This window comes from Electrona antarctica, assembly GCF_951216825.1.
Source record: "Electrona antarctica genome assembly, chromosome: 6".
NCBI lineage: Eukaryota > Metazoa > Chordata > Actinopteri > Myctophiformes > Myctophidae > Electrona > Electrona antarctica.
The window spans coordinates 16744388-16768595 of NC_136811.1; the positions used below are offsets into that span (position 1 = coordinate 16744388).

At 41.9% G+C, this 24208-nt stretch overlaps 2 protein-coding genes across 2 annotated transcripts in view; one reads left to right on the top strand and one right to left on the bottom strand.

Annotated features, from left to right (window-relative positions):
- Window positions 1-1259: 1259 nt before the first annotated feature.
- Window positions 1260-14361, top strand: ccdc12 (coiled-coil domain containing 12). Its single transcript, XM_079504681.1, has 7 exons — window positions 1260-1433; window positions 6095-6177; window positions 11896-11975; window positions 12135-12196; window positions 12495-12529; window positions 12675-12751; window positions 13621-14361. The coding sequence occupies exons 1-7, from the start codon at window positions 1341-1343 to the stop codon at window positions 13698-13700; spliced, it is 510 nt and encodes a 169-aa protein (XP_079360807.1). The 5' UTR covers window positions 1260-1340; the 3' UTR covers window positions 13701-14361.
- A 2378-nt stretch (window positions 14362-16739) lies between these two features.
- Window positions 16740-24208, bottom strand: part of LOC306925405 (kinesin-like protein KIFC3) — a gene marked incomplete at its 5' end in the record, with an annotated part of 32233 nt that continues 24764 nt past the window's right edge. Inside the window, 8 exons of the mRNA XM_079504209.1 lie at window positions 16740-17419; window positions 17658-17887; window positions 18953-19082; window positions 19522-19642; window positions 19846-19976; window positions 21130-21234; window positions 23074-23255; window positions 24029-24140. Coding sequence (XP_079360335.1) covers window positions 17294-17419; window positions 17658-17887; window positions 18953-19082; window positions 19522-19642; window positions 19846-19976; window positions 21130-21234; window positions 23074-23255; window positions 24029-24140 — 1137 coding nt within the window. The 3' untranslated portion in view covers window positions 16740-17293. The remainder of the gene's footprint in view (window positions 17420-17657; window positions 17888-18952; window positions 19083-19521; window positions 19643-19845; window positions 19977-21129; window positions 21235-23073; window positions 23256-24028; window positions 24141-24208) is intronic.

The window sequence follows — 24208 nt, forward strand, 5'->3', positions numbered from 1 at the left end:
GTAGGCTCTCTTAGAAATGGAAACCTGCAGGTTCAAATACGGGGTGGAAGAGGAAAGTTACATAGTGCTGCTTTAAAGGTCCGCTGACATTCCCCCTTTAAGTAAGACAATAAGTAAGCCTTATAAAGTGTGACGTTTGTAAAGTGTATTAACAATTAAGTGTAGAAATGTCAGGTGAGCATTATACATTTATATGACCACAAATTATAATGTACCAGCATGTAATTATTCCACAGTGAAGAGTTCTAAAGGTTCTACACACTGATCAGTGATGATGAGTCACTTGTATTGGTAGCAAGTTAGTGTAAACTTCCAACAATGTCCTCTTTATGTGACTCATTGTGGTTCTGTCCACACAAAACTATGCCATGCCAAATGCTGTACAATAGGCCTACATCATGGTGAAAAGTAATCGAGTACAATTTTGAGGTATTTTTCCAATACTGTACTTAGGCCTACTGTACTATCTCAAAGGTAAATATTTGACATTTTACTCTAAAATAATTGATTGCTATAGTTATTTTGAAGAATTAGATTATTATAATTAAAATGTTCATTAACTGATAAATGATTATGTCTTAGGGCCTATTAGATAGGTTAATAGAAGTGGTGAACATTAGCCTACTATTTACAATTAAATGATATTATTGAGAAATGTGCCTTTCTATAATGATTGTATATGCTTTTATGCTTAGGTAGGCCGCTTATCTTCATAAAAGAATATATACATAACTAGAGAGGCTACTTCTTCACCACTCATCTATCTTTTAACACAAGTTTATGTCATATTGAACCCAGCTTGGTTGTGGCATTGCTGGCTCCTGTTGGTCAACTAGGAGGATGGCCACACAGTGACCGTGAAGGCAGCTGTATTGCCATGGCAATGCCCTACATTCCTCACCAGGCTCCAGACTATGGGCGAGGGTGGCATTTCAGCTCATGCATTACATTTACATAATGTAGAATAATAAAATGAGAACATGTAACCTAAGGCATGCACAAACTGACTGAAAAGAAAACATGGTCACGAGAAGCACTCCTTGGCTTAAATTGTCTATGAAACCTAGATCCTCATCCTACATAATATGAATGTGTCTCATTCATATTGCAGGGGACCTGGAGACATGCTAAATGTAAAAATTAAAAAGAAATTAAAAAAAAGAAGGAAAAACAAACAACAAAGACCTGGCAACATGCCACCCATGGCTCTGATCTGATCTCTGATGCCACCAGAATCGATGCACTCGACCTTCCATTGAAAATAAATCGTCAGGCCAGATCAATGGATTGGCGATAAAACAGATTCTTCGTCTTCAGAACAACGTGAAGAAGAGATAAACATGGAGAAAAACATGAAAAACGTCGGATCCTTACAGGAACAAGCTCTGAAGAGAAAGGAGAGGCTGAAAGCCCTGAAAAGCAGACACACTCAGGTACACATTCAATGAGCGGAGATTCTATGTCCGAATAACGAGACACGACAACTCGGAAGAGAAGCATGTGTTTACCTACACAGTTAGCCAGATAGCTACTTAGCTATCCTGTTATAGCTAGTTTTCTTCTAGTGCTACCATTATTCTGTTCTGTTTCAATGCTTCTGTTGTACTTGTATATAAAAACAACGTTACGAGCAAGAAGTGAAATACATAAGGTCTAATATTCCTGCAATTGCTACAAAACCTGAATATCCAGTCTTTTTAGGGCATAAACAAGAAGTTGAAGGATACAATTAAGTCTGATGAAAATAATGATGTACCGCACATTTTCACATCATATATACTTTACACCATTTTTCATTTTTGTTTTCTTTTTAATTTCTTTTAAAACAAAATAGCCAATTTTACATCTAGGTGCCCAGATGTCCCCCTAGTACCCACCTATCCTCATCCTGTATCCAGCCGATCAGACATCCTGGCCCCATTCTAGTGCCTGAATGGGACACTATAGCTTCACCATTATTGTAGTTTTTTTGGACATTGATGCATTTACCTTTCTCCATAGAGAGAGAGAGAGAGAGGACGGTGAAGAGAGACATGATGGTGTGAGAGAGACAGGACAGTGAAGAGAGAGACAGGACAGTGAAGAGAGAGACATGATGATGATGGTGAGAGAGAGACATGATGATGGTGAGAGAGAGACAGGACAGTGAAGAGAGAGACAGGATGGCAAGAGAGAGACATGGTGATGGTGAGATAGAGACAGGACAGTGAAGAGAGAGACATGATGGTGAGAGAGAGACATGATGATGGTGAGAGAGACAGGACAGTGAAGAGAGAGACAGGACAGTGAAGAGAGAGACATGATGATGGTGAGAGAGAGACATGATGATGGTAAATGGTAAATGGTGCATTTATATAGCGCCTTTATCCAAGGCGCTTTACATAGATTGTGCATTACATTCACCCATTCACACACACATTCATACACCGATTGTGGCGGAAGCCATGCAAGGTTCCAACCAGCACATCGGGAGCAATTTGGGGTTCAGTGTCTTGCCCAAGGACACTTCGACATGTAGACAGGAGGAGCCGGGATTCGAACCGCCGACCCATGGATCATTGGACGACCTGCTCTACCTCCTGAGCCACAGTCGCCCTGGTGAGATAGAGACAGGACAGTGAAGAGAGAGACAGGACAGTGAAGAGAGAGACAGGACAGTGAAGAGAGAGACAGGACAGTGAAGAGAGAGACAGGACAGCGAGAGAGAGACATGGCGAGAGAGGCAGGATGATGGTGAGAGAGAGGCAGGATGATGGTGAGAGAGGCAGGATGGTGGTGAGAGAGGCAGGAAGATGGTGAGAGAGAGGCAGGATGATGGTAAGATAGAGGCAGGATGATGGTGAGAGAGAGGCAGGATGATGGTGAGAGAGGCAGGATGGTGGTGAGAGAGGCAGGAAGATGGTGAGAGAGAGGCAGGATGATGGTAAGATAGAGGCAGGATGATGGTGAGAGAGAGGCAGGATGATGGTGAGAGAGGCAGGATGGTGGTGAGAGAGGCAGGAAGATGGTGAGAGAGAGGCAGGATGATGGTAAGATAGAGGCAGGATGGTGGTGAGAGAGAGGCAGGATGATGGTGAGAGAGAGGCAGGATGATGGTAAGATAGAGGCAGGATGGTGGTGAGAGAGAGGCAGGATGATGGTGAGAGAGGCAGGATGATGGTGAGAGAGAGGCAGGATGATGGTGAGAGAGGCAGGATGATGGTGAAAGAGAGGCAGGATGATGGTGAAAGAGAGGCAGGATGATGGTGAGAGAGAGGCAGGATGATGGTGAGAGAGAGACAGGAAGGACATTGATTAAGCTGCAACTTGCAGCATCGGCCAGAAAACCGGAAACGCTTTGCCCACCATATTGTTGACCTTAAAACGGTTTTGTCCCAAGGAGTCCCTACCGGTGTGGTTTGGTTTTCTGCGAAGAGAAAAGCCTGGTCACAACCTAAGGCAGAGAGTGCATAGCCGGAAGTGTCGAGCCGGAACATCCGTCAGATGTATTTCCCCCGGATACGATATTTTTGTTTCATACACAGAGAATGTAAACAGATTTGTAAAGCGCCAACGTAATTTCCTTGAGCAGACAGCAGTACTTCCGCCAAATTCCAGCAATGCACTCTACAGCGGGGGTCTTGCCCAGTGTGGCTGCATCTTGCATCTTGTTGAAGCGACTGTCTGGAAGCGGCTTGACTCTTCATTTAGTAACTTTCAGTGTGTTGCTGAACATATGGCCTTACACGTCTATGACTGGCGATTGATGTTTGCAGATCAATAAAACAAAATCTATTTATATTCTCTGAGTACTGATTAACTCTGCCATCCGTATTTTGGAATATCTGATCTACACTACAGGCTCTGTGTGTCTGTCATGGTGTGTTACTGCGTTATGAGGTTGTTGTAGATTGTAGAACTGGTATTTTCACTATTTGTTGTACGATTAATTACAGGACTTGAGTAAGTTAAGTGGTTAAACCCGATGACGCTCGGAGCACATTCAATTAACTTAAAAGTAGCTGCCCCGGCTGTCCTTTTCTTGCAATCAATGCTGGCAAAACTTACTTATGCAGCTTTCATTTGTCTAATGCAGTGGACCTCAACCATCTGTGGCCCACTCCAAAATCTCAAAAGCATTAGAGGCCCATCCATCTGAAGTGGCCACTGGTCAGATGAGAGGTCTGTGTGCATTTACAGAGCATGTTATTATTTATTTTAATGTATTTGTATTTATTTTTGACGCAATAATAATGTGACCGTCATCGTCAATGGCTTTGTACTCGCAGAGCAGCCAGTCTGCCTTTCTCTGTCTCTTTAAGAGCGTCAGCTGTTAGTGGGGGTTACCATCTACTTTCACCAGAAAAAACAGTGTGTTTTCTTATTTTTTTCAGCAATGAGTTCAATATAATAATGTAATACATCGGTATATATCTCAGAAAACGCAGTTCTAATTACAGTCCAACAAAACAAACTGCCTTTGTGAAGTTTATGAAGACAAAAGGCACAGTAGATAAACTATCTAACACCTGCTAAATATACATAGCATAGGTCTATTCAAATGCAGCTCTCATGGATTGAAGTTCTTCTCAGTCGCCATGACTGATTTCAGTCATTTGGATTCCATAGAAGCCAGCATGTCTTCTATGATGAAAGCATGTTACGCAGTGAAAACAGTTTTCTTTCTTGGTCATGTTGTATGTGAGTTGTCATGCAGAGTAGGTTAAGTTTAGCCCAATCTGGGTACCCATCGGCAAACAAAGGAAGAACAGCAGCCTCTTTTCCTTTGAGTTTGACGTTAGTCAACAGCCTGTCTCGAGAGACCAGGTTTAGCCTACTTCTCACCTTGACTTCAGCCTATTCTTCTGCGACACTTTGAGAGTCCTTCGATCATTTATTTCCCCCTAAGCCCTTGAACAGGAAACCTTGCTCCAAGGCCAGAACAGCCTTCAGTGTGTTTGGCCATGGGGACCCCAAACTAGTAAAAAATAGCAGATCTACTCACAACGCGGCACCGTTGGGATCTTGTACATCGGATATTTTCACTACTTCTTAAACATTTGTTTTCCAATTTATGAAATTTCTTACATTTTTCTTTTATTTCTTTAGGAAGTTACTGGAAAAAAAACATTTTAGCTTTTTTTTTAAGCTTTATTTTTTATTTTTTATAATAATAATGAAAAGGAAATTAAAAATTAAAAACTAAAGGGACCCATAAAAATGTGACTGCGGTTTTGGAACCAGTGAAATAAGCTGCTGTAGATGAGAGAGTGTGTTGGTTTGGGCCTAGCTGTGTTGTGTAGCTGTGTCTGTGTGAATGACGTTGACGTTGCTGTTTTCCTGCTGCACTGTACTTCTTGAAGAATGACTCGGTCAACTGAATTGTTCTTGCAGGTGGACAGGAAGGCTCTTCAGGAAAACGGGGAGTTGGGTGGGGTTCGTTGTCCTTTGTTTTACTTTCTCACTATAGCCCGATATCATTTGTATTTTATTCACATTTGTTTTTACCAGTGCACAGAGTACTGTGTAGCCTGAGGTCTCAGCTCAGGGGCTTTGGCTGCAATGGGAACGTCTTATTTCTTGAAATGAGCATGAGATTTGAATTGTGACAACAGATGGAAACTGAGCATGCGTTTCTGTGATTGAGAAGTCCCCTGACATTCAGATTGTTTTATTTTATTGAATAGGTTTGGGGGTGAGTGCTAAAACATCTTCACCAGCTTGCTGTAGCCAGTACATTTTGGGTAAAACCGCTGAGCATGACCTACTTTGTGGTTACACTGAGACATAATTCCTGCCACACATTTTCCCTGCAGAACCTCAGAACCAATCCTAGTGGGGCCTGGTTTGACCTGATTGGGTCTAATAATCCCTGAAGCTAAAATACTGCTTTGAACAACCCAATGTCAGAAATGTAAAAGTTCAAAAATGCAAATTAATAATTTGCCTCTAATTTGCCTCTCAAATCAGACCATCCATAGAGGTTGTGCTTCTCTGTTTACTTACGGTATGCAAATACTTAACATACCTGGTTCTAATCTATGAGATATACTGCAATGAACACGATGTGTTGTAGCAATGCTAACCCCCCCATGTTGTATTGACTTCCAAACAGGGGAGAGAGTTGGAGGATGGAGAGCCTGACCGGAAGAGAGCCTTAGAAGAAGAGGAGGTTGTGGAGGAAGAACAGAGGCATAGGTAGGTTTGTCAGACATTCTCTCATTATCTAAACGCACGCAGCATGGCTTTTAAGTATGTAAATTACACACCAGGCCATGGGCAGTTTTTGTGTGATTAATTTGACAGACATTATGCTGCTTCTTTCAAACTGTTGTAGAACGAGCACATTACGTGGTGATAAATCAACTTCAAGCTATTTCTAATTTGGATCAAGGTTGATTTTTCTGAGTTTCCGTACTGTGAATAAAGCCATCAATCTGTATGAATCAGCCATCATCTACACACACACTACAGTATACTTTTGATGCAAACTATTTGCATTGGGGTCTCTCTCTCTCTTTCTCTCTCACACACATTACTGTGTTTACTCTGTCCTGGATCACAGCACTGTGTTAATAGCTGCTCAAATATCCTGCAGCCCACTGGGCTTTGTTTCTAAGCCAGCCGCTAGGAAAAAGGGCAGTCGTCTCCCTCATCCTACTACAGGAGCCCTTTTCCATTGTTTATGTTTAATGACTGTGTGCGCCAACTGCCCTCAGAGACACTCCCTCTAGTCTAACGGGATGGGACTGTGTCATTGTGGACAGAGAATCTCTTGCGCGCGGCCTAATTCACTGAGTTTGTGTGTGTGGAGTCTGGACAGAATGGATTGGTAGTGGTCTGGATGTGTACAGGACGGGCGTGTTGTGCGTTGTGTTAGCAATGAGTAATTCAAGGTGGCAGCCTTGCACCGACAGCAAAGTGTGAGTGTAAGATAGACAGGCGGTGTCGTGTGCTGCAGAGTATTAACATTTCATGAGAGCTCTGTGTTCTGGTGGCTGAGCCACATAGTGTTTTCACAAACCATGGACACAGACCTAATCGCAAGGTCATAGGTTCCAGTCCAGGTCAGGTCATCTCTCTTTTTACCACCCGTCTGTCTCTACTGTCTCTACAAAGATGGGTCTACTAACGGCGTGGCTAACATGGATCTCGGGTATCATGTGGCCAGTTGATGTCGGCATGTTCCAATTGACTTGAATGACTTCCAGGATACATTTTAAGTTTTAAATGTTAAATAGTATAAAACATACAGTATAATTAGTATACAGTGAACATAAAGGAATGTATTTCCATGGCCTAATGGCTGCATGCTGATCGGTTTGTGAGATTAGCTCTGGACACGCACGCACGCGCACACACACACACACACACACACACACACACACACACACACACACACACACACTCACACACACTCACAGAGACCCTCTTCTAGACTGCTTGGCTCTGATTTCCATTAATACGGTGAAGTGCTTAACATATTTTGAAAAACGACATGAGAGAACACGGGGAGGGAATCAATGGGCTTTTTATTCATAAAGTATTTCAGGCCCACAGGCTGATGCCACATGAATAATCATGTTTTATGTTTTCAAACCTGTAAAAAAAAAAAAAAAGGCAAAGAAGTTTAGGGATAAGGGCAAAACCCTATGTGTGGTGTTCAGTGAAGCCACACTATAAAGCCTGGCTGGCTGCGTGTGTTCATTTCCTAACGTGGTGACTCTGGTGACGTCTATGTCTCATTTGGCTAAATGGAAATGGTGCTCTTCATAAATGGCCTACTTAATCTGCAAGTACAAAAGTGCTTCACATGTTCATGTACTGTATGTTATAATGAAGAGAATTTCAGATTTTCAACTGTCCCAATATCCACACTCTTCACCAGTTACTAAAGTGTTTTGCGCACACACCGTGCTGCTTCTGTTTCATGACATCATACATGTAGCTGCATGTATGGTCTACTTTATGAGGGGGCAGACACACATGCTGTACATACAGACAAACCCTATTGTAGAGAGGATTAAAGGGATATTCCACCGCGCCTCAAGTCGAAATTGGGTTGATCCGGTGCGTCTTAGGAGTGGTCATACAGTATATAACTGAATAAATAAGGCACTGGACTGCATGATTGGAGCCATCGGAGCCTTTCATTTTAATAACTAAAAATAAAAAAAGACAACGTTCAGATCTTTGTCAGGTCATCCTGACCCTGCTATTAAAATAAGAAATGTGAGCCCTTTTCATCTGAGTCGCTCCAGCGCCGCCTTTATTCGCCTATTCTAGAGAGCCTGGCCTCACCATAAAAATGGACAATAATAATAATGATATAATATCTAGACGGCAGATTTCAACCTTAACCCATTTTGACCTGAGATCAGATTCTAAAAATGTCTTCTACATCCTGACAGTTTTCTGAAAAAGCTATGTTTCTATGTCAGTGGTTCTTCGATCTTTCAAAAATAGCAGACCTACAAGCTCGTAGCGCGCCACTCGGTGGCGCGCTATGAGCTTGTAGATCTGCTATTTTTCAATAGCTAAAGCATAACATAATGCTAACACCAAAAGGGGTTCCCGGCTGGAGGTTAGGAGTGATGGAATACCTAGGCAGGCTGGCAGAGAAAACCTGGGTGGGAGGAAAAAAAACTCCTCCGCTCCCTGGACAACCACAATTAGCATGCCCTTGAGCAAATCCTTCCTGAAGAGATTAGGTTGGCAACATCTGTCATCTCTTTTTAATACTTAGGAAAACACATTGTGTCGATGGATTTTTCATGATATTTATTATATTATTTATTATACATGATATACTGTGTGTCATTTGTTAATTTATCATTCTTGTTTTATTCTTTTAAGTATCATGACATTTTCGATTATCATGTTTATTTTCCTCATTTTATTCCAGATACTGTTTCTAAAATGGGTTCTATTTTCGTGTTCAAATAGGAGCTTAATTAACATCATAATAATAATAATAAAACTTTATTTGTATAGCACCTTTCATGACATGAAATGCAGCTCAAAGTGCTTTACAGAGCAATGGAGAGAAAAAAGAAAAGCAAGGCATAAACAAAGAGCAGTAATGCAATACAGTGAGGACATGAATAACAAATTCATTCAGATACGTTCAGAAAAGCTTTTCTGAACGTATCTGAAGTGGTATAAGAAGAGGTGGTGTTTGTCCCTAGTATCACGTACACTGCTGTCTTTGAGACTTCAGAGGTGCTATGAGATGTGTAGAGTTGAGACATGGCCGCGTTCTGCCAAGAGAGGAACATGACTAGCATTTTTACTCGTACCCATACAAGGCACCACTCTGTCTGTGTGGCCTTTATAGTTGTGTCCAGAGTATTGCCCTCCTCGCTGTAGCCACACTACCATTTAATCACTGCTCAGGGCCAACCTTGGGAGTTAGTGCTGTCCACAACATAGTTGCAATATCCCCTGTTTGAAGGTCATAGCCTCTCTCTCTGTCTCTACCCTCTCCTTCCTGTTTCCCTCCTCTGTAATATAAATATAAAACGGAAATGCACGAAAATATCTTTGACCAAAAACATGACAAAAAAGCCATGACAAAGAAGCCACTGAGTAATACCCCCCCAAAAAATAAATAAAAATAAATCGTAGTTATGAATAGCCTTAAATGCACGCCCTATATACAATTATACAGTGACAGACCACTTACCAACACATTGCAAGTGTCAATGCTTCCCCGAGGCAGAAATCAAAATAAATAAATGCATAAATAATAAACATACTAATAATAAACCCTACACAAATCATATAGAGCATATAACAGTTGCTCTTCACAGAACCGCCACGCTGGATGTTCCCTTGACAAATGTGACCTTGTTGTAACTCTGTCTGTCTCTGCTGGGCTCGAGGAACAATCTACACAGCCATCACCACCCAGACTCGGCAGGAATTCCACCGTGTAAAAAAGAAAAAAAGACGGGCGATGAAAGATTACATAATAGAAGCACAAAGCGAAAGACATTCCTCAGCTGTTTGCCGATCTCGACTCAAACCCCACAGAGCAGGTGGATCGTGTTAATGAGATGTGTTCTAAACACGGATAAAAGGGAGCCTTATTCCCTGGGTCCAAACTAAAGACCTAACAGCCCCCTCCTAGATGCAAGAGGTGCAGCTGTAAAGGGTCCTTCTGTCTCCTGATCTCTGGAGAACGTTTGACTACACTGCCACCTCCTGGTGCTCAGTGTATATATACCGGCCAAAAACCTCTCCATAGTTCAATTTATTTCGTTTCATTTTTTGGGGGTTTTCTTTTTTCAAATCAATGCCCTACTTGCTCATACTAACTACAGTACAGCGTCACACACAAGCATCAAAAGTAGCAGATCCACAAGCTCAAAATGCGGCGCAAATGATTTGAATCCTGGAAAGAAATAATGTTTTCTTTGCATAAATCGGTGCTATTGAACACCATTTACATCTTTGTATTGGTTAAAAAAATATTGAACCAATGAAAAGTATTAAAGCGCTTCGGACAAAACCTTAACCTTTAACTCCATTGGATCCTCAAACTGTCTGCTAAAGCAACTAACTCCAACCACCTCTCCCACTCCCATGCAAGTAATTGACAATATATAAAGTCACAATACCAACTTTGATGAGGCAGTATTGCTTTTTTTTTTTTTTTAAATCACACCCGTGTGAACTGAGTGGTGTAATATAGCCTGTATGACGTAATTAAATCATGTCTGACGTAATGAAATCACACCCGGGTGAACAGTGTGAACATAGCAACCATGCTCATTTCTTCTGCACAGACTAACAAAGCCAGTTGTAGGAGTGGTTTACACCACTCAAAAATATAAGGTTTCTTCATTTCCTGAAAAATGTATACCGGTATTTTTCATTTCCTAAAAATGTTACATTTTGCAGTTAGTAACAGGTACAGCAGAGGTTGTACTTTGTTATCAGCATTGTCCAAAGATGTATTCAATCATGTACGCCTGTGCTTTTGTTCTGATGAGTGAGGACAGGACGGTGAAGAGGGGCACAAAAGTGAGGCCAGACAGGAGGAATGCTTTTCTGAGGTGGAACACTGGGGTGTGCTGAAATATCGATATGGCGATATATATCGATACGTCCTCCCGCGATAAATAATCGATATTGATTATTAAAATATCGATATTAAACACTATTAATTTAGTGTTTGAGTGGTGCAACCACTATAGACAGCTGTGTGTGTCCCTTGTGTCCGAGCACAGTTCCAAGTTCCAAGTATTTTGTAGTTGCAGATATCGTGATATATCGTTGATGACATTTCATACAATATATTGATATATCGCAAATATCGCAATATATTGAATATCGTGATATTATCGTTATCGAGGGCCTAATATCGCGATATATATCGTATCGTGAGGTACCCATATCGTCCCACCCCTATGGAACACCATCCTGGAATGTTGTTAGTTATTTGGTTGAGCCATTAAATTAATTCTCCACAGTCAAAAGTTGTGGATTTAATTTTGTCAAGTTGTGACAGTAACTGTGTCACTAAACACTGAATTGTTTTGATCACGATGCAGTACTCAAATGTTTCTGTCACATTCTTAACATGGATGGAGCTTTGCTGCCTACAATGGCTGTATTTTGTTTTTGTCAAATATGTTTAATTAAGAACAGATTATAAAATGTTTTATACAATTTGTTATACAAAAAAAGGAAGGAACATAAATACTGTTGAGTGAGTGAGTGAGAGACATTAACATAAAATAAAGTTTTAAGATGAAATGCTGCCATGGAAAACAATCTCTGTTGCTCTTAATGTCCTGCCTACAGCGAGTATCGATGGATTTATTGTATGGATGGACTCCTACCGACAAAGACATGGAAATAAGACTGAAGAACAGTGGTGTATTATATAACTGCCTTCTATGTTCTCAGAGAGCTGAAACTACGGAACTACACCCCAGAGGATGAAGAGCTGAAGGAGTGCCAAGTACCCAAAGCCAAGCCTGCATCAGGTGAGAACGTCAGCTTAGTTTATGGTGACAGGATCTCAGAGCCTTATTGTGTGTTTTATTTGTCTTTGGTGGTGAACTTAAAGCGTATGAAGAACCCATGTGTCATCTGATTGACTCTATTCATGTGTTGTGCGTCTATTTGCTCATTCTTGTTTTCAGTTGAAGAAAAAGTTAAGGATCAGCTTGAGGCAGCAAATCCAGAGCCCATCATTGAAGAAGTGGTAAGCAGTCTTTTAGCCTAGTCCGATTGTCCTTCATGTTGGACTATATAACATGTTGACAGTCATTTATTTACTTTAATTTTTGCTGTGCTCTTCATTTGGAGTACAGGACAGGCAACGGGAGGCTAATGTTTAGAATTAGTTTGAATTAAAAAAATCCTCTGTGCTTCACCAGAATACTGTGCAATTTAGGAAGCTGTCTGTCTTTTCTATATATTTCAGCATTATACTGTATATTATGCAGCCCACACTGAGTTTGTTTCCCACTCACAACTGTGTGTCCTCCTTCATCTTGTAGGATTTGGCTAACCTTGCTCCTAGAAAGCCAGATTGGTAAGCTGTTTTCATTTGTTTTTCTTTGCACATGATTGATCAAAATCATACATTTTCCTAATCCCTGCTATTTTATGGCATGGGTCTCCATCGTACAACCAAGTATAAATCAAGCTTTGTGTTGACATTGTGATCATGGACGTAGGGATCTAAAGCGAGACGTGGCGAAAAAACTGGAGAAGCTTGAGAGACGAACGCAGAGAGCCATCGCAGAACTAATACGTGAGTAATGGCCTGCCCCACTGACCATTCTGCTGCTTTGGCATGTTATCAGTGGGTGTGTCTACTCTATGCATGCATTATTTATTAGGTTAATTGCTTGGTGGTTTCCAGACTCAGCGGAGGCTCCAAACCAAGGACTGTCTAAGAAGGACGAGACGCGAAGACCGTACGGGCGACGCCATGTTGCTTATGGTGCTCCATGGAAGGAAAGAAACATGCGCAATGGGCTATATGCAGCCAACACTTCCGCGTTCAGCTTCCTTGGTCTCAACTGCGCATGTTTCTTTCTTTCCATGGAGCACCATAAGCAACATGGCGTCGCCCGTACGGTCTTCGCGTCTCGTCCTTCTTAGACAGTCCTTGCTCCAAACCACCTGATAACATCACTGTTGTATGATCTAAATGGACGTTCTAAAAATAGGCCTCTGACATATGGCAACAAACCAGCCGAACATAAGCAGGTTCAACTGTATGATCAGGTCGTGTTTTTGTTAGATGTCTATGATGGGAGGTGCCTTTTATGAAGACCCATTTAATATACATGTTCCCAATACAATAGCATGATGAATCTGAGCATTGCACTGGATAGGGGCGACTGTGGCTCAGGAGGTAGAGCAGGTCGTCCAATGATCCATGGGTCGGCGGTTCGAATCCCGGCTCCTCCTGTCTACATGTCGAAGTGTCCTTGGGACACTGAACCCCAAATTGCTCCCGATGTGCTGGTTGGTACCTTGCATGGCTTCCGCTGCAATCGGTGTATGAATGGGTGAATGTAATGCACAATCTATGTAAAGCACCTTGGATAAAGGCGCTATATAAATGCACCATTTACCATTTATATTCACCCACTCCTGTGTGTGTGTCTGCAGGGGACCGTCTGCAAGGCTGTGAGTTGGAGCTGGCTGACGCAGTGGGAGCAGTAGGAGCGGTGGATGGCGACTCAGACTAGGTTCACGGTGGTGACCATGGAGGCCACAAAATCCTGCATATGCCAGCCATCCATGGCAAATGATTGGATGCCACCACAACAGAGACTTTGATTTGGTAGAACTTCACTGGGAAGTGATTCAATCAACATTTTTAAAGTCGTCACTTTGTTGTCAACTTTGTATTCATTCTACGAACCTTTAAAGGACCATACCAGTGTTGCAACATGCCATTGCTAATATTGAACACAGTTTACATAAACCTTTACAATTTGTCCCAAAAGTGTTTTACTACTGTGTGTGTTTGTCAATAAGCATTACAGAATGTACCTAGACACTCACTATTGTTAAATAAAAGTTGTCTCAGTGGCTGTAGTAATACAGTAGATCAAATAAACAGCTTAGTTATTTTCAAAAGAGTGAATTTACCTAATAGCTACTGTTTTCGCAGTGTGTATGGCAGTGAATGACGTTTTAAAATGTTAGTTGAGATCTATATTCTGCTAATGGCTGAAAGTCCACATTAGACTGGTGTGGTCCTTTAACAAGAGATGTCAGTGTCACACCACATACCGTTTGACTGCAACAGCACACATACAGTACAAATTGCTTCCCATGAGTTGTAAACTACTACTGTCTTATTGTGTCTTTTTATATTGTCAAGTAAAATTTCGATTTTCTTAAGCCCTTGTTGATCTGTGGTGTCTGTGGTGTTCATCAAGAGAAAGACGAGGCAAAACTCATACATAAGATTTATTCAGAAAAGTCTGACTCATGAAACTGTGTGTGTGTGTGTGTGTGTGTATAGTAATAATTAGGTAATGCAACATGACTTTCTTGCTAGTTGCTACATTATTGAATCAAGTTCTAGCTTTGATCCAATAAGCTGACTGGGTTAATACGTTGATTAGAGAAACAACATGATGGAACAAATCACTCTTTTTTTAAAAATGATATTCATTGCCGAAAGCTACTGTAATACCAAGATAGCTCTAAAAGAAACACGCTACTCTTTCACTATAAAGTGCATCCCCTGTCCTTCTAGACTAGTGTCCAGTCATATGCCAAACACTCGACCAGGTTGACTGGAGTCCAACACTAGTAGTGTCCAGTCATATGCCATGGAGGCCTGAGTGTACACGTTTTCATTCTCCTAGTAGTGTCCAGTCATATGCCATGGAGGTCTGAGTGTACACGTTTTCATTCTATCCAAACACTCGACCAGGTTGACTGGAGTCCAACACGGTTCTAGGCCCCCTCCTGTCTGTCAGTTTTCCACTAAATATCTTAACCGAAAACAGCCGATCTACAAGATCACAATGTGTAGAGATTAAGGATTCTAGGGTACTTCATATGGTTAACAACACTTTCAACGAATGGGTGAAACACTGCATGCACCTGACCTCCATGATACATAACTGGATACACTGACACAGACTAACATGGCCCTACATTAAAGGGCAATATTGCACAGTTTATTATACTGTCATTTAGATAATAACCATACTCTGTTTCACACAGGGTTACCACTTCCTCTCAATAACGTTCCTGTTCTCTTAGTGAGTAATGAAGGCCCATCATAGAGAAAGAGAAAAACTTCACAAAACTACACAGCGCTGTGCGATTATTTTGTTTACATGTAAGCATAATGATGAAGAGCCTGTCCTCTTGCTACTTGACAATCAAATGCCCTACACAAAATATTCCATATTGGATTTGAAGCACACAAATCACACACAGTTATAGCAAATATGATTTGATTAATACTGCGAAAGCACAAAACGTAAAGGTGGTTGCACACTGGACGCGTTTTTCGGAAAACCGACGGAAAGAACGCACCCAGTGTGCAACCACCTTAACTGTTGATTCTGTGGCCCTGGGCTGAACCAACCTGAACATGAAGCAATTATCAGCAATTTGTGAGAAATGGCTTAAGAAAGTAGTTTTAAACTGGATTGGCTTAGAACAAAAAGTTTACCTTCTCCATGAAATCATAACCTGGTAATCTGGAACAGCTAAGCCATGTGTTTATTCCTTGCTCTAATAAACCCAAGTATTTTAAGGTCGGGAAATAAATATGAATGACGGGCGATTGGCGATTTGAGACATTGATGTCATTCCTGTGCGAACCTGGTGTCCGACAATGTGCTCAGCTGAGCTCATTGGCTCATGCTAGTGGCTTGTCTAGTGACTAGATCATGGCAGTGATGCCACAAAAGCGAGGGTGAGGTCATTTTAGTTGAAATTGCGGACAAATTGTCCCATGTTACCAGATTTGACCTGTCTAGTTTGTTCTGTAGTCTGTGGTGATGTATGAATATGTCGTATGTCCCATGACACACTTTTGGCTCATGATGCATGGTTTGAGAAACACTGCCTTAAGAGATGTGATGAGAACTCCTGGCTTTTGTCCATTTGATAGGAAATAGGAAAACAGCACTCGTGACTCTAGGAAGTATCAAACATGTTTGCGGTGGGTGCGGCTGAGGTCATCTTGGCTCTCAAGTGTGAAAGGACATTAATGTCAGTGCATGCAGATCAGCCAATGATAAAGAGTTATTAGCGGGAAGGAGCATGAAAGTCCCATTCTGTGATCCTCTTAAAGGACCACTTCACCACTTTTCAACTTCTCTTCCTATAATTGGTCCTAACTAATGTTCATGATAAAATACCACCATTTTTTTCTGGTGGTTTCTACTCAGTTTGTGTCTCATAGGAAGGCTGTGGGCAGTTCAGAAACCCGTCCACCAGTGACATCATCGATGGTGAATCCAAGCTAATAGAAACGGCAGGCTTTCTTTTCCTGAAAAGTTGCAATGCAAAAGTTGAAGCCATCGTTCTCACGATAATACAAATCTAAATATATTTTAAAACAAACAAATCTTGTTTAAAAAAAAATCTGCCTAATGATGATGTCACTGGTGGACGGGTGTCCGAACTGCCCAAAGCCCTCCTATGAGACACAGACTGAGTAGGAAAAAATGGTGGTGTTTTATCATGAACATTAGTGAGGACCAATTATATGAAGAGATGTTGAAAAGTGGTGAAGTGGTCCTTTAAATACCTAATCCCAAATGTGTCCATTTGGAAATGGAAATCTTGATGTTGTGGAGACCTCCATGGTTGTAGCCCTTGAGCAGCAGTTTATCCGATTCCGCTGATAGCTTTACGAGGTTCCCTCTTAGCGGCAGGGGCACGCATAAGACCGCAGAAAGCTACTAACAGCTGTGTACAAACTGTTTATCATAAAGACCGCTGTCAACAAAATACAATCCAGCTTGTGTGTCCGTCAGATGTTCCCAAAAAGCTACTGTATATTATGAAGTATTCTGGGGCATCTATTGTATCCACGGCAATCTTTGTTATGGCCACAGCACTCAAGGTGTAGGCCAGCGCCGGGTTATGCCTGAATTAAAATACTTTGTTGCACACGCTGGTGTTGAATGTAGTAAAAAGCAGATATACAAGCTCACAACGTGTCACATTCGTGACGCATTGTGAGCTTGTAGTTCTGCTATTTACTGATCAGGACAGCGGCACGCAACTATACTAAAAGTATAAATGAGGCTTTAGAGGAGAAACACTGGTTGGTTGTGTGTGTGAGTCATGGGTGGTTTTAGTCACATTGACCTCTGCCGGCTTCGATCTTCCTGGCTGCAGGACCCAGCTCCACCTTGCACACTCTCTGGGCAAAGTTCAATGAGCATAAGGTTTCTCCCACGTTACTCTCCAAGGCAGATACCTGGGATACAAAAGACCACATAGAAATGAGGGCCAAAAGATGGAATTAACACATGCCTTAACCACATGAAGCCTAGCATCCCTATCCTGGGAACATTCAGCGAAAAACACTGAGATTAATGAGATTGTATCCATTCCACATCTCCTCTTATGCATCTTAGAACAACTTCATTTACCCTCAGGAAATAACAAATCTTATCTCATCCATATTTGATCTGTGCGTGCACAGTTGCACACACCTGCACCACCATGGCTGTCTTGTTGCCTCTGCCCAGAGAGTCTTGCAGCAGGTAGGTGAGCCGGGAGTTCCTGAAGGGGATGTGTGTCTGCCGGCCCCTCAGGGCCTGGATGACGTCTCCCAGGGCCAGCAGGGAGCGGTTGATGTTCTGAGCCTCCTTCAGCCGCTCTCCCTCAGCGCCGGACTTCCAGACCCGCTCGGAGCCAGCCAGGTCCACCAGGTTCAACTTACCTAAAATATGAAAAAATTAAATAAAACAACAAGAAATGACTCAAGTCATTGTATACAGTATATCAGTTTGCATTCCATTCTCTTGCATATTGTACCTTAGTGGGGCTTTCTGTAGTCACGTTTGCAGTGTCTAGTCATGGTGCGGTGGGGGAAACACTCTGAATGGGTTCAATATTAGGCGGTGGAAAAAGGAACTGAACCGGTTCAACCCCGGTGGAAAAGGGGCCTGTCTGAGTACTTAGTGCAGCAGTCACTACCCGTTCATTGTCAGAGTACTTGGGGGATAGTCTATGACGGCAGTCAAATATGACGACGTAACTTAGGAGGAGAGTTCAGACAAAGGGACAATACACACACGGCAGGCGGCAGTGGCTCAGGGGTAGAGTGACCGGATGGTAGCCGCAAGGTTGCCAGTTCGAACCCGGGCTCCCCCAGAGTTAGTGTCGAAGTGTCCTTGAGCAAGACACTGAACCCCAAATTGCTCCTGATGTGCTGGTTGGTGCCTTGCATGGTTTCTGCCGCCATCGGTGTGTGAATGTGTGTGTGAATGGGTGAATGAAATGCACAATCTATGTAAAGCGCCTTGGATAAAGGCGCTATATAAATGCACCATTTACCATTTACACATTTACCACACGCGTATAGACAAAAGGGTGGAGTCGATGCCGAGACACACACAAACACACAGTTCTGGATTTATATACCGGTAGTTAGAAAAGTCTTGAAAACCATTGCAAATGTATCCATTGAGACCTGGAACGCATCCATGTCACGTTAGCGTTTAACCACATTAACCATTAACCCATTTTGGGCGGGAACCCCTTTTGGTGTTTTAAACATTGTTATAATTTAGCTATTGAAAAATAGCAGATCTACAAGCTCATAGCGCGCCACCGAGTGGCGCGCTATGAACTTGTAGGTCTGCTATTTTTGAAAAATCGTTAAAATGTGCCTCAAATCTTTCCGAAAATTGTCATGATTTAGAAAACTTTTTTTTTTTAAATTTTGACGTCAGGCCTGAATGGGTTAAAATATCCAAGTGGCCATGCCCAGAGTGAGACTGACCAGTGGTTTTGACTCCGCTGGCCAGGTCCGTGCCCAGTACACTGATGCAGAGCAGAGCGTGGGAACGGGAGCTGTGCTGGTTCATCTGAGTACCGAAGGTGATGCGGTTCCTGCGCGCTGTTTTTAAGAGCTTGGCAAACACAAAAACACAAGAATGAGTCTTCACTGTTCTTTTACAATAAACAATAACTGAAAACATCAGACTTTTCTATGCCTGCAAAAATGACTTTGCTTTAAATCTTATCCTGATTTAAACTTAGTTGAACGAGTGTCCAGCACAGAAAATAGCCAAGCTACAAGCTCACAACGCGAGCGACACATTGTGAGCTTGTAGACTGGCTATTTGTCCGCCACTGTCGTATGGCGGAGTACAAATTAGGCACCAGTTGCCCTTGAGAAAGGAAATTTCCCCCAAATAACTCAAGCTGAGCTGCTCAGTGGCCACCAGCAAAAACTGGTTGTAATGGGCAACTCCCATAAGTGAATTACAATAATAAACAGTGTTGAGTGACGAGTGTAAAGAAGGGTATTGCTGTGTTAAGAATTAGGCCTACAAACTTCTGTGTTACCTTCTTGATGTGCTGAAAGCTCTTGACCTCCACCACCCTGAGGCCTGGAACATGCAGCTGGCCGGTTCCATCTGGGTTGATCTTTATGTCCAGCTTCTCTCCGTCTTTACTGAGCAGGTCTCTGGAAGCCAACAACCAAAAATATAAAAGATGTACAACAAAATACTTACTGCTATCACTTTATTATTATCTCTTGGTAAATAAATCACTTTATTGGCCAATTGGGTTTGCATTTACACCTTCACAAGTTGTCATATGGCCTGGGTAAATTTAAATATGTTATTTATGCTCTTTATCAGGTAAGACATTGATTGTATACCATACCTGAGCACCTCATTGTAGATCTCCACAGAGCTGACACTGACCGTGTATGACCACATGTCCTTCCTGTCCTCCATCTCATTGAACAGATGTTTGAGGGCCCTCTGGTTGATGCCAGGGTTTTCCACACTGCCCTGGTAACCACAGAGGGAAGAGTTCATCGATTTGACTTGCGGGCTGCGTTACTCGACACCAGTGACGCAGCGTGCCAAAAATAGCCGCTCTACAAGTTCACAAGGCATCGCACTGCGACACTTGTAGTAGCTTGTAGTAGATCTTTTCTCTTCAGCCTTAGAAATGGGCCTTCAGAGAGGTGGGGTGACTGACTATAGGGACTGTACTGCCAGTGGGAGGTCTCTGCTGTCTGTGTCCTTGTGTAAGTTCTCTTGAGTTAAACGTCCAGACAGGGCCTCCTCTCAGCTCAACCATTATAAGTCTGTCTTTTACAAAATACAGGATGTGATGTGACTAGGTCAATTTTTTTCATTATTATTATTCAAAAGATTTTTAAAAAAGTTACAACTTTTCATCAATTAAATATGAAGTGCCGTGATCTTTTTCCACCCTAAAAGATCACCAGGTATTATTATTATTATATAAGGAGGAAGGATTTTTTCAAAAAAGTGTACAGTATTTGTTAAAATGCTGTTTTTATGTGGACATGCCCACCAGTTCATTAAGGGGTTAGGGGAGGGGAGGATATTGTGATGTCACTATATCACTGTTTATTTCATTGAAATGTTTGGCTGTCAAGGTGTCAGCCTCCACGAAGAAACCCTAAATACAAAGGGAAGACATCATTGCACATAACCACACAAAGGGGTCTAAATGAAGTATTGCCACCTCATAAACACATGAAAAACTAAAAAATAAATAAAATAAATCATGGCACAAGTAAAATGAGAACACCCCCCCCCCCCCCCCAAAAAAAATCTAATAATTTCCATAAATAATACAAATTTAAAAAAGATTTTGCACTGCGTTGTGAGCTTGTAGATCTGCTATTTTCACTAGTTTGGATCCTAGGAAAACATCTAATTTCTCTTTTGAGTCTTGGGCTAAAACATTTTGGGAACCACAGGTGTAAATGAGACGGGGGGATTAGGTATTCAATGAAGTTTCATTGAATTTCTATGTTGTTGTATTGGCTCAAACAGTGTTGCACAGCAATGTACTATGACTCTCTGTTATTCTGCAGCTGCTAACAAACTTTTCATTGTCTTACTGTAGGATCATAATGACATGTGCTTGCTGCTATAATATGATATATATATAATAGTAAAGCACCTCCATGGTGTGGGTCTTTCCAGAGCCAGTTTGTCCATAAGCAAATATGCAGACATGGTAGCCGTCAATGCAGGAAGTCACCAAAGGCTCAATCTCCTGAAATACCTGAAATACCAGAAATAAACAATATATTTTTTTTAGACTTGTAGCTCACAGGGATGAGCAGCATTGGGACCGATACAAATCTAAGACGAGACAAAGGAAAATATTAACTATTATATAAATTATGGATTTATTCATTTGTATGGGTTGTATGCCTAACAAAATGCACCTGGGGTGTAAACCTGCATGTACCAACATCTCTTGTATTATATATTTTGATTGTGAGCTTGTACTAATCATTTCCCACCAAGTTTCAAGAAAAAAAAACACCAACCCATTCTCAATTCTGACCTTTCATTTATATGGTGACCTTGTGGCCTGGCATGGCCAGACTAATATCACTGTGTAGATACAGTTGGGTGCCACCGATATTGTCCCTTATCATTTGACCCATTTAGGCCTGACCTCAAAATTTAAAAAAATCCTTCTAAATCCTCCAGTTTTCTGAAATAAATATTTTCACGATTTTTCAAAAATAGCAGACCTACAAAGCTCGTAGCGCGCCACTCGGTGGCGCGCTATGAGCTTGTAGATCTGCTATTTTTCAATAGCTAAATTATAATGTTTAAAACACCAAAAGGGGTTCCCGCCCAAAATGGGTTAACTGTCCTTTTGCGCAGATCACGCAAACCTCAGCAAAAAGAAAAGGACAATATCGATGGCCTCCAACTGTATTAGTCTGGAATCTCTGTGGAACCTGCATTTTCAAGGGGCGGATAAAATAATGCCTCTGGTGATAAACTCGCCCCATATTTGCATACCAGGCCTTGCATGGCTTCCGCCGCAAATCGGTGTATGAATGTGTGTGTGAATGGGTGAATGTAATGCACAATATATATAAAGTGCCTTGGATAAAGGCGCTATATAAATGCACCATTTACCATTTATAATGCATACAAACAAACAAACAAGACTGATTACAATACCCTGGCACCAATTGCTACAGGCAGTCATTAGGAACAATGAAAGTCAAGGGAGACGATAAACAATGGAGGTCATTACAAGAGTTGACAGATTAATAAGTAGAAGCTGCTGCTTTAAAGATGGAGTGCCGTGATTTTTGTACCTTTTCTGTTTTGTATGTGTCTATGGAGTTAACATTACTCTAATAGACCCCCAGGTGAGGTTATACTATTCAATTGTCTTCCCTGTGTATTTTTGGTTTCTTCCTGAAAGCTGAAAGCCTTCGAGTCAAAAGGCCCATTCGAAATACACCACATACAACAACAGCTGTGGGGGTATGGGGGGGTGGTGCTAAAGTGAAAACCAGGTATACTTAATGATAAAACATAAAAACATAATTTTAACACATGTACACTTTTTTGAAAAATAAATCTTCCTCCTAGTATAATCATAGTACCTGATGATCATGTTTTAGGGAGGGCAAAAATCACGGCACTATCTTTAAGGTCGATACACTCGATACAACTCAAATATCAGCACATAAGAACAGATTCCAGCTACTAACAAACAGAATGACATTTGTTATGTATGTACAGTTGGAGGCCATCGATATTGTCCTTTTCTTTTTGCTGAGGTTTGCGTGATCTGCGCAAAAGGACAGTTAACCCATTTTGGGCGGGAACCCCTTTTGGTGTTATAACATTGTTATAATTTAGCTATTGAAAAATAGCAGATCTACAAGCTCATAGCGCGCCACCGAGTGGCGCGCTACGAGCTTGTAGGTCTGCTATTTTTGAAAAATCGTGAAAATATTTATTTCAGAAAACTGGAGGATTTAGAAGGATTTTTTTAAATGTTGAGGTCAGGCCTAAATGGGTCAAATGATAAGGGACAATATCGGTGGCACCCAACTGTATGTAGATTGTATTTCTCCAGTACCTCTTCTTGGGTGGCCTGTGGGTGGAAGACCTTGTCCAGTTCAAACACACGTCCCTTCCCTTTATTCATGACGGTGAGAGCAGACTCGTTGTGGGGGTCCGTGGTCACCACCACCGACTGTCCTTCCTCATGCTGGTCCTCCTTAAGCACAGGCTTCACACGACACAGCACGCGGATGTTGCCTAAATGGTAAATGGCAAAACAGTACATTTCTATAGCGCCTTTCTGCAAAGCACTTTATATTACACCTATTCGCATGCACGCACACACACGATATTACAGCTTTGATCGCTTTATATCAATATGAAACGGTTTACCTAAAAATCTACTTTTAGCTGAGGCCCGGTTGCTAGGGGCGCCCGCCCGTACGAAACCTGCGCGCGCATTGCATACGCTGCTGTTTTAATGGCGATCTCTGAAACTACGGCCCAGTCCATGGTGATGATCAAAGTCAAAGTCATACGATTTGTCACAGACGTTACCGCAGTGAAATTTGTTCTCCGCATTTGACCCATCTCTTGGAGCGGTGAGCTGCAGCCGTGCCGCGCTCGGGAATCATTTGATTAGTAGATTTGACCCCCCAATCCACCCCATTGATGCTGAGTGCCAAGCAGGGAGGCATTGGGTCCCATTTTTACAGTCTTTGGTATGACCCGGCCGGGGATCGAACCCCCGACCTCCCAGTTTCAGGGCGGACACTCTAACCACAAGGCCACTGTCTGGTCTAGAAAGATAGACATTGTATGCTAATGCATTGTGTGATAAAAACGGAAGTGCATAAGTAGTAATCTCCGCATCCAGCTGCAGCCAAGCAATCATTAAGGGCCACACGGTGGCAGTGAAAGACATTTTTCTCACTGATTGTGAATTAATACAAGATCAGATCATTTGGCCAGTGTTGTTGAGAAGCACAGCTCTACAGGACAACATGTTTTCATCTCTTCTTCCTCCGTACCTTTGAGTTCTACCAGCTGCTCGTGGTACTTCCTGCGCAGTGCCACTTCCTTCCTGTACTTCTCCAGTAGATCTTTATTTGCCTCAGACATCTCACTGATGGCTGCCGAAATCTGCAGTCAACAAAACAAAGAAACTGATCTGTCATTGTCATTGTCCCTAACTTTATTAGCAATATAAC

Excerpts from the sequence above, each read along its gene's own strand:
- ccdc12 (XM_079504681.1), top strand. The coding sequence starts at position 1,341 with ATGGAGAAAAACATGAAAAACGTCGGATCCTTACAGGAACAAGCTCTG. Across the intron at positions 6,178-11,895 it reads GAGGAAGAACAGAGGCATAG|AGAGCTGAAACTACGGAACT; the intron begins GTAGGTTTGTCA and ends CTATGTTCTCAG. Across the intron at positions 12,752-13,620 it reads AGCCATCGCAGAACTAATAC|GGGACCGTCTGCAAGGCTGT; the intron begins GTGAGTAATGGC and ends GTGTGTCTGCAG.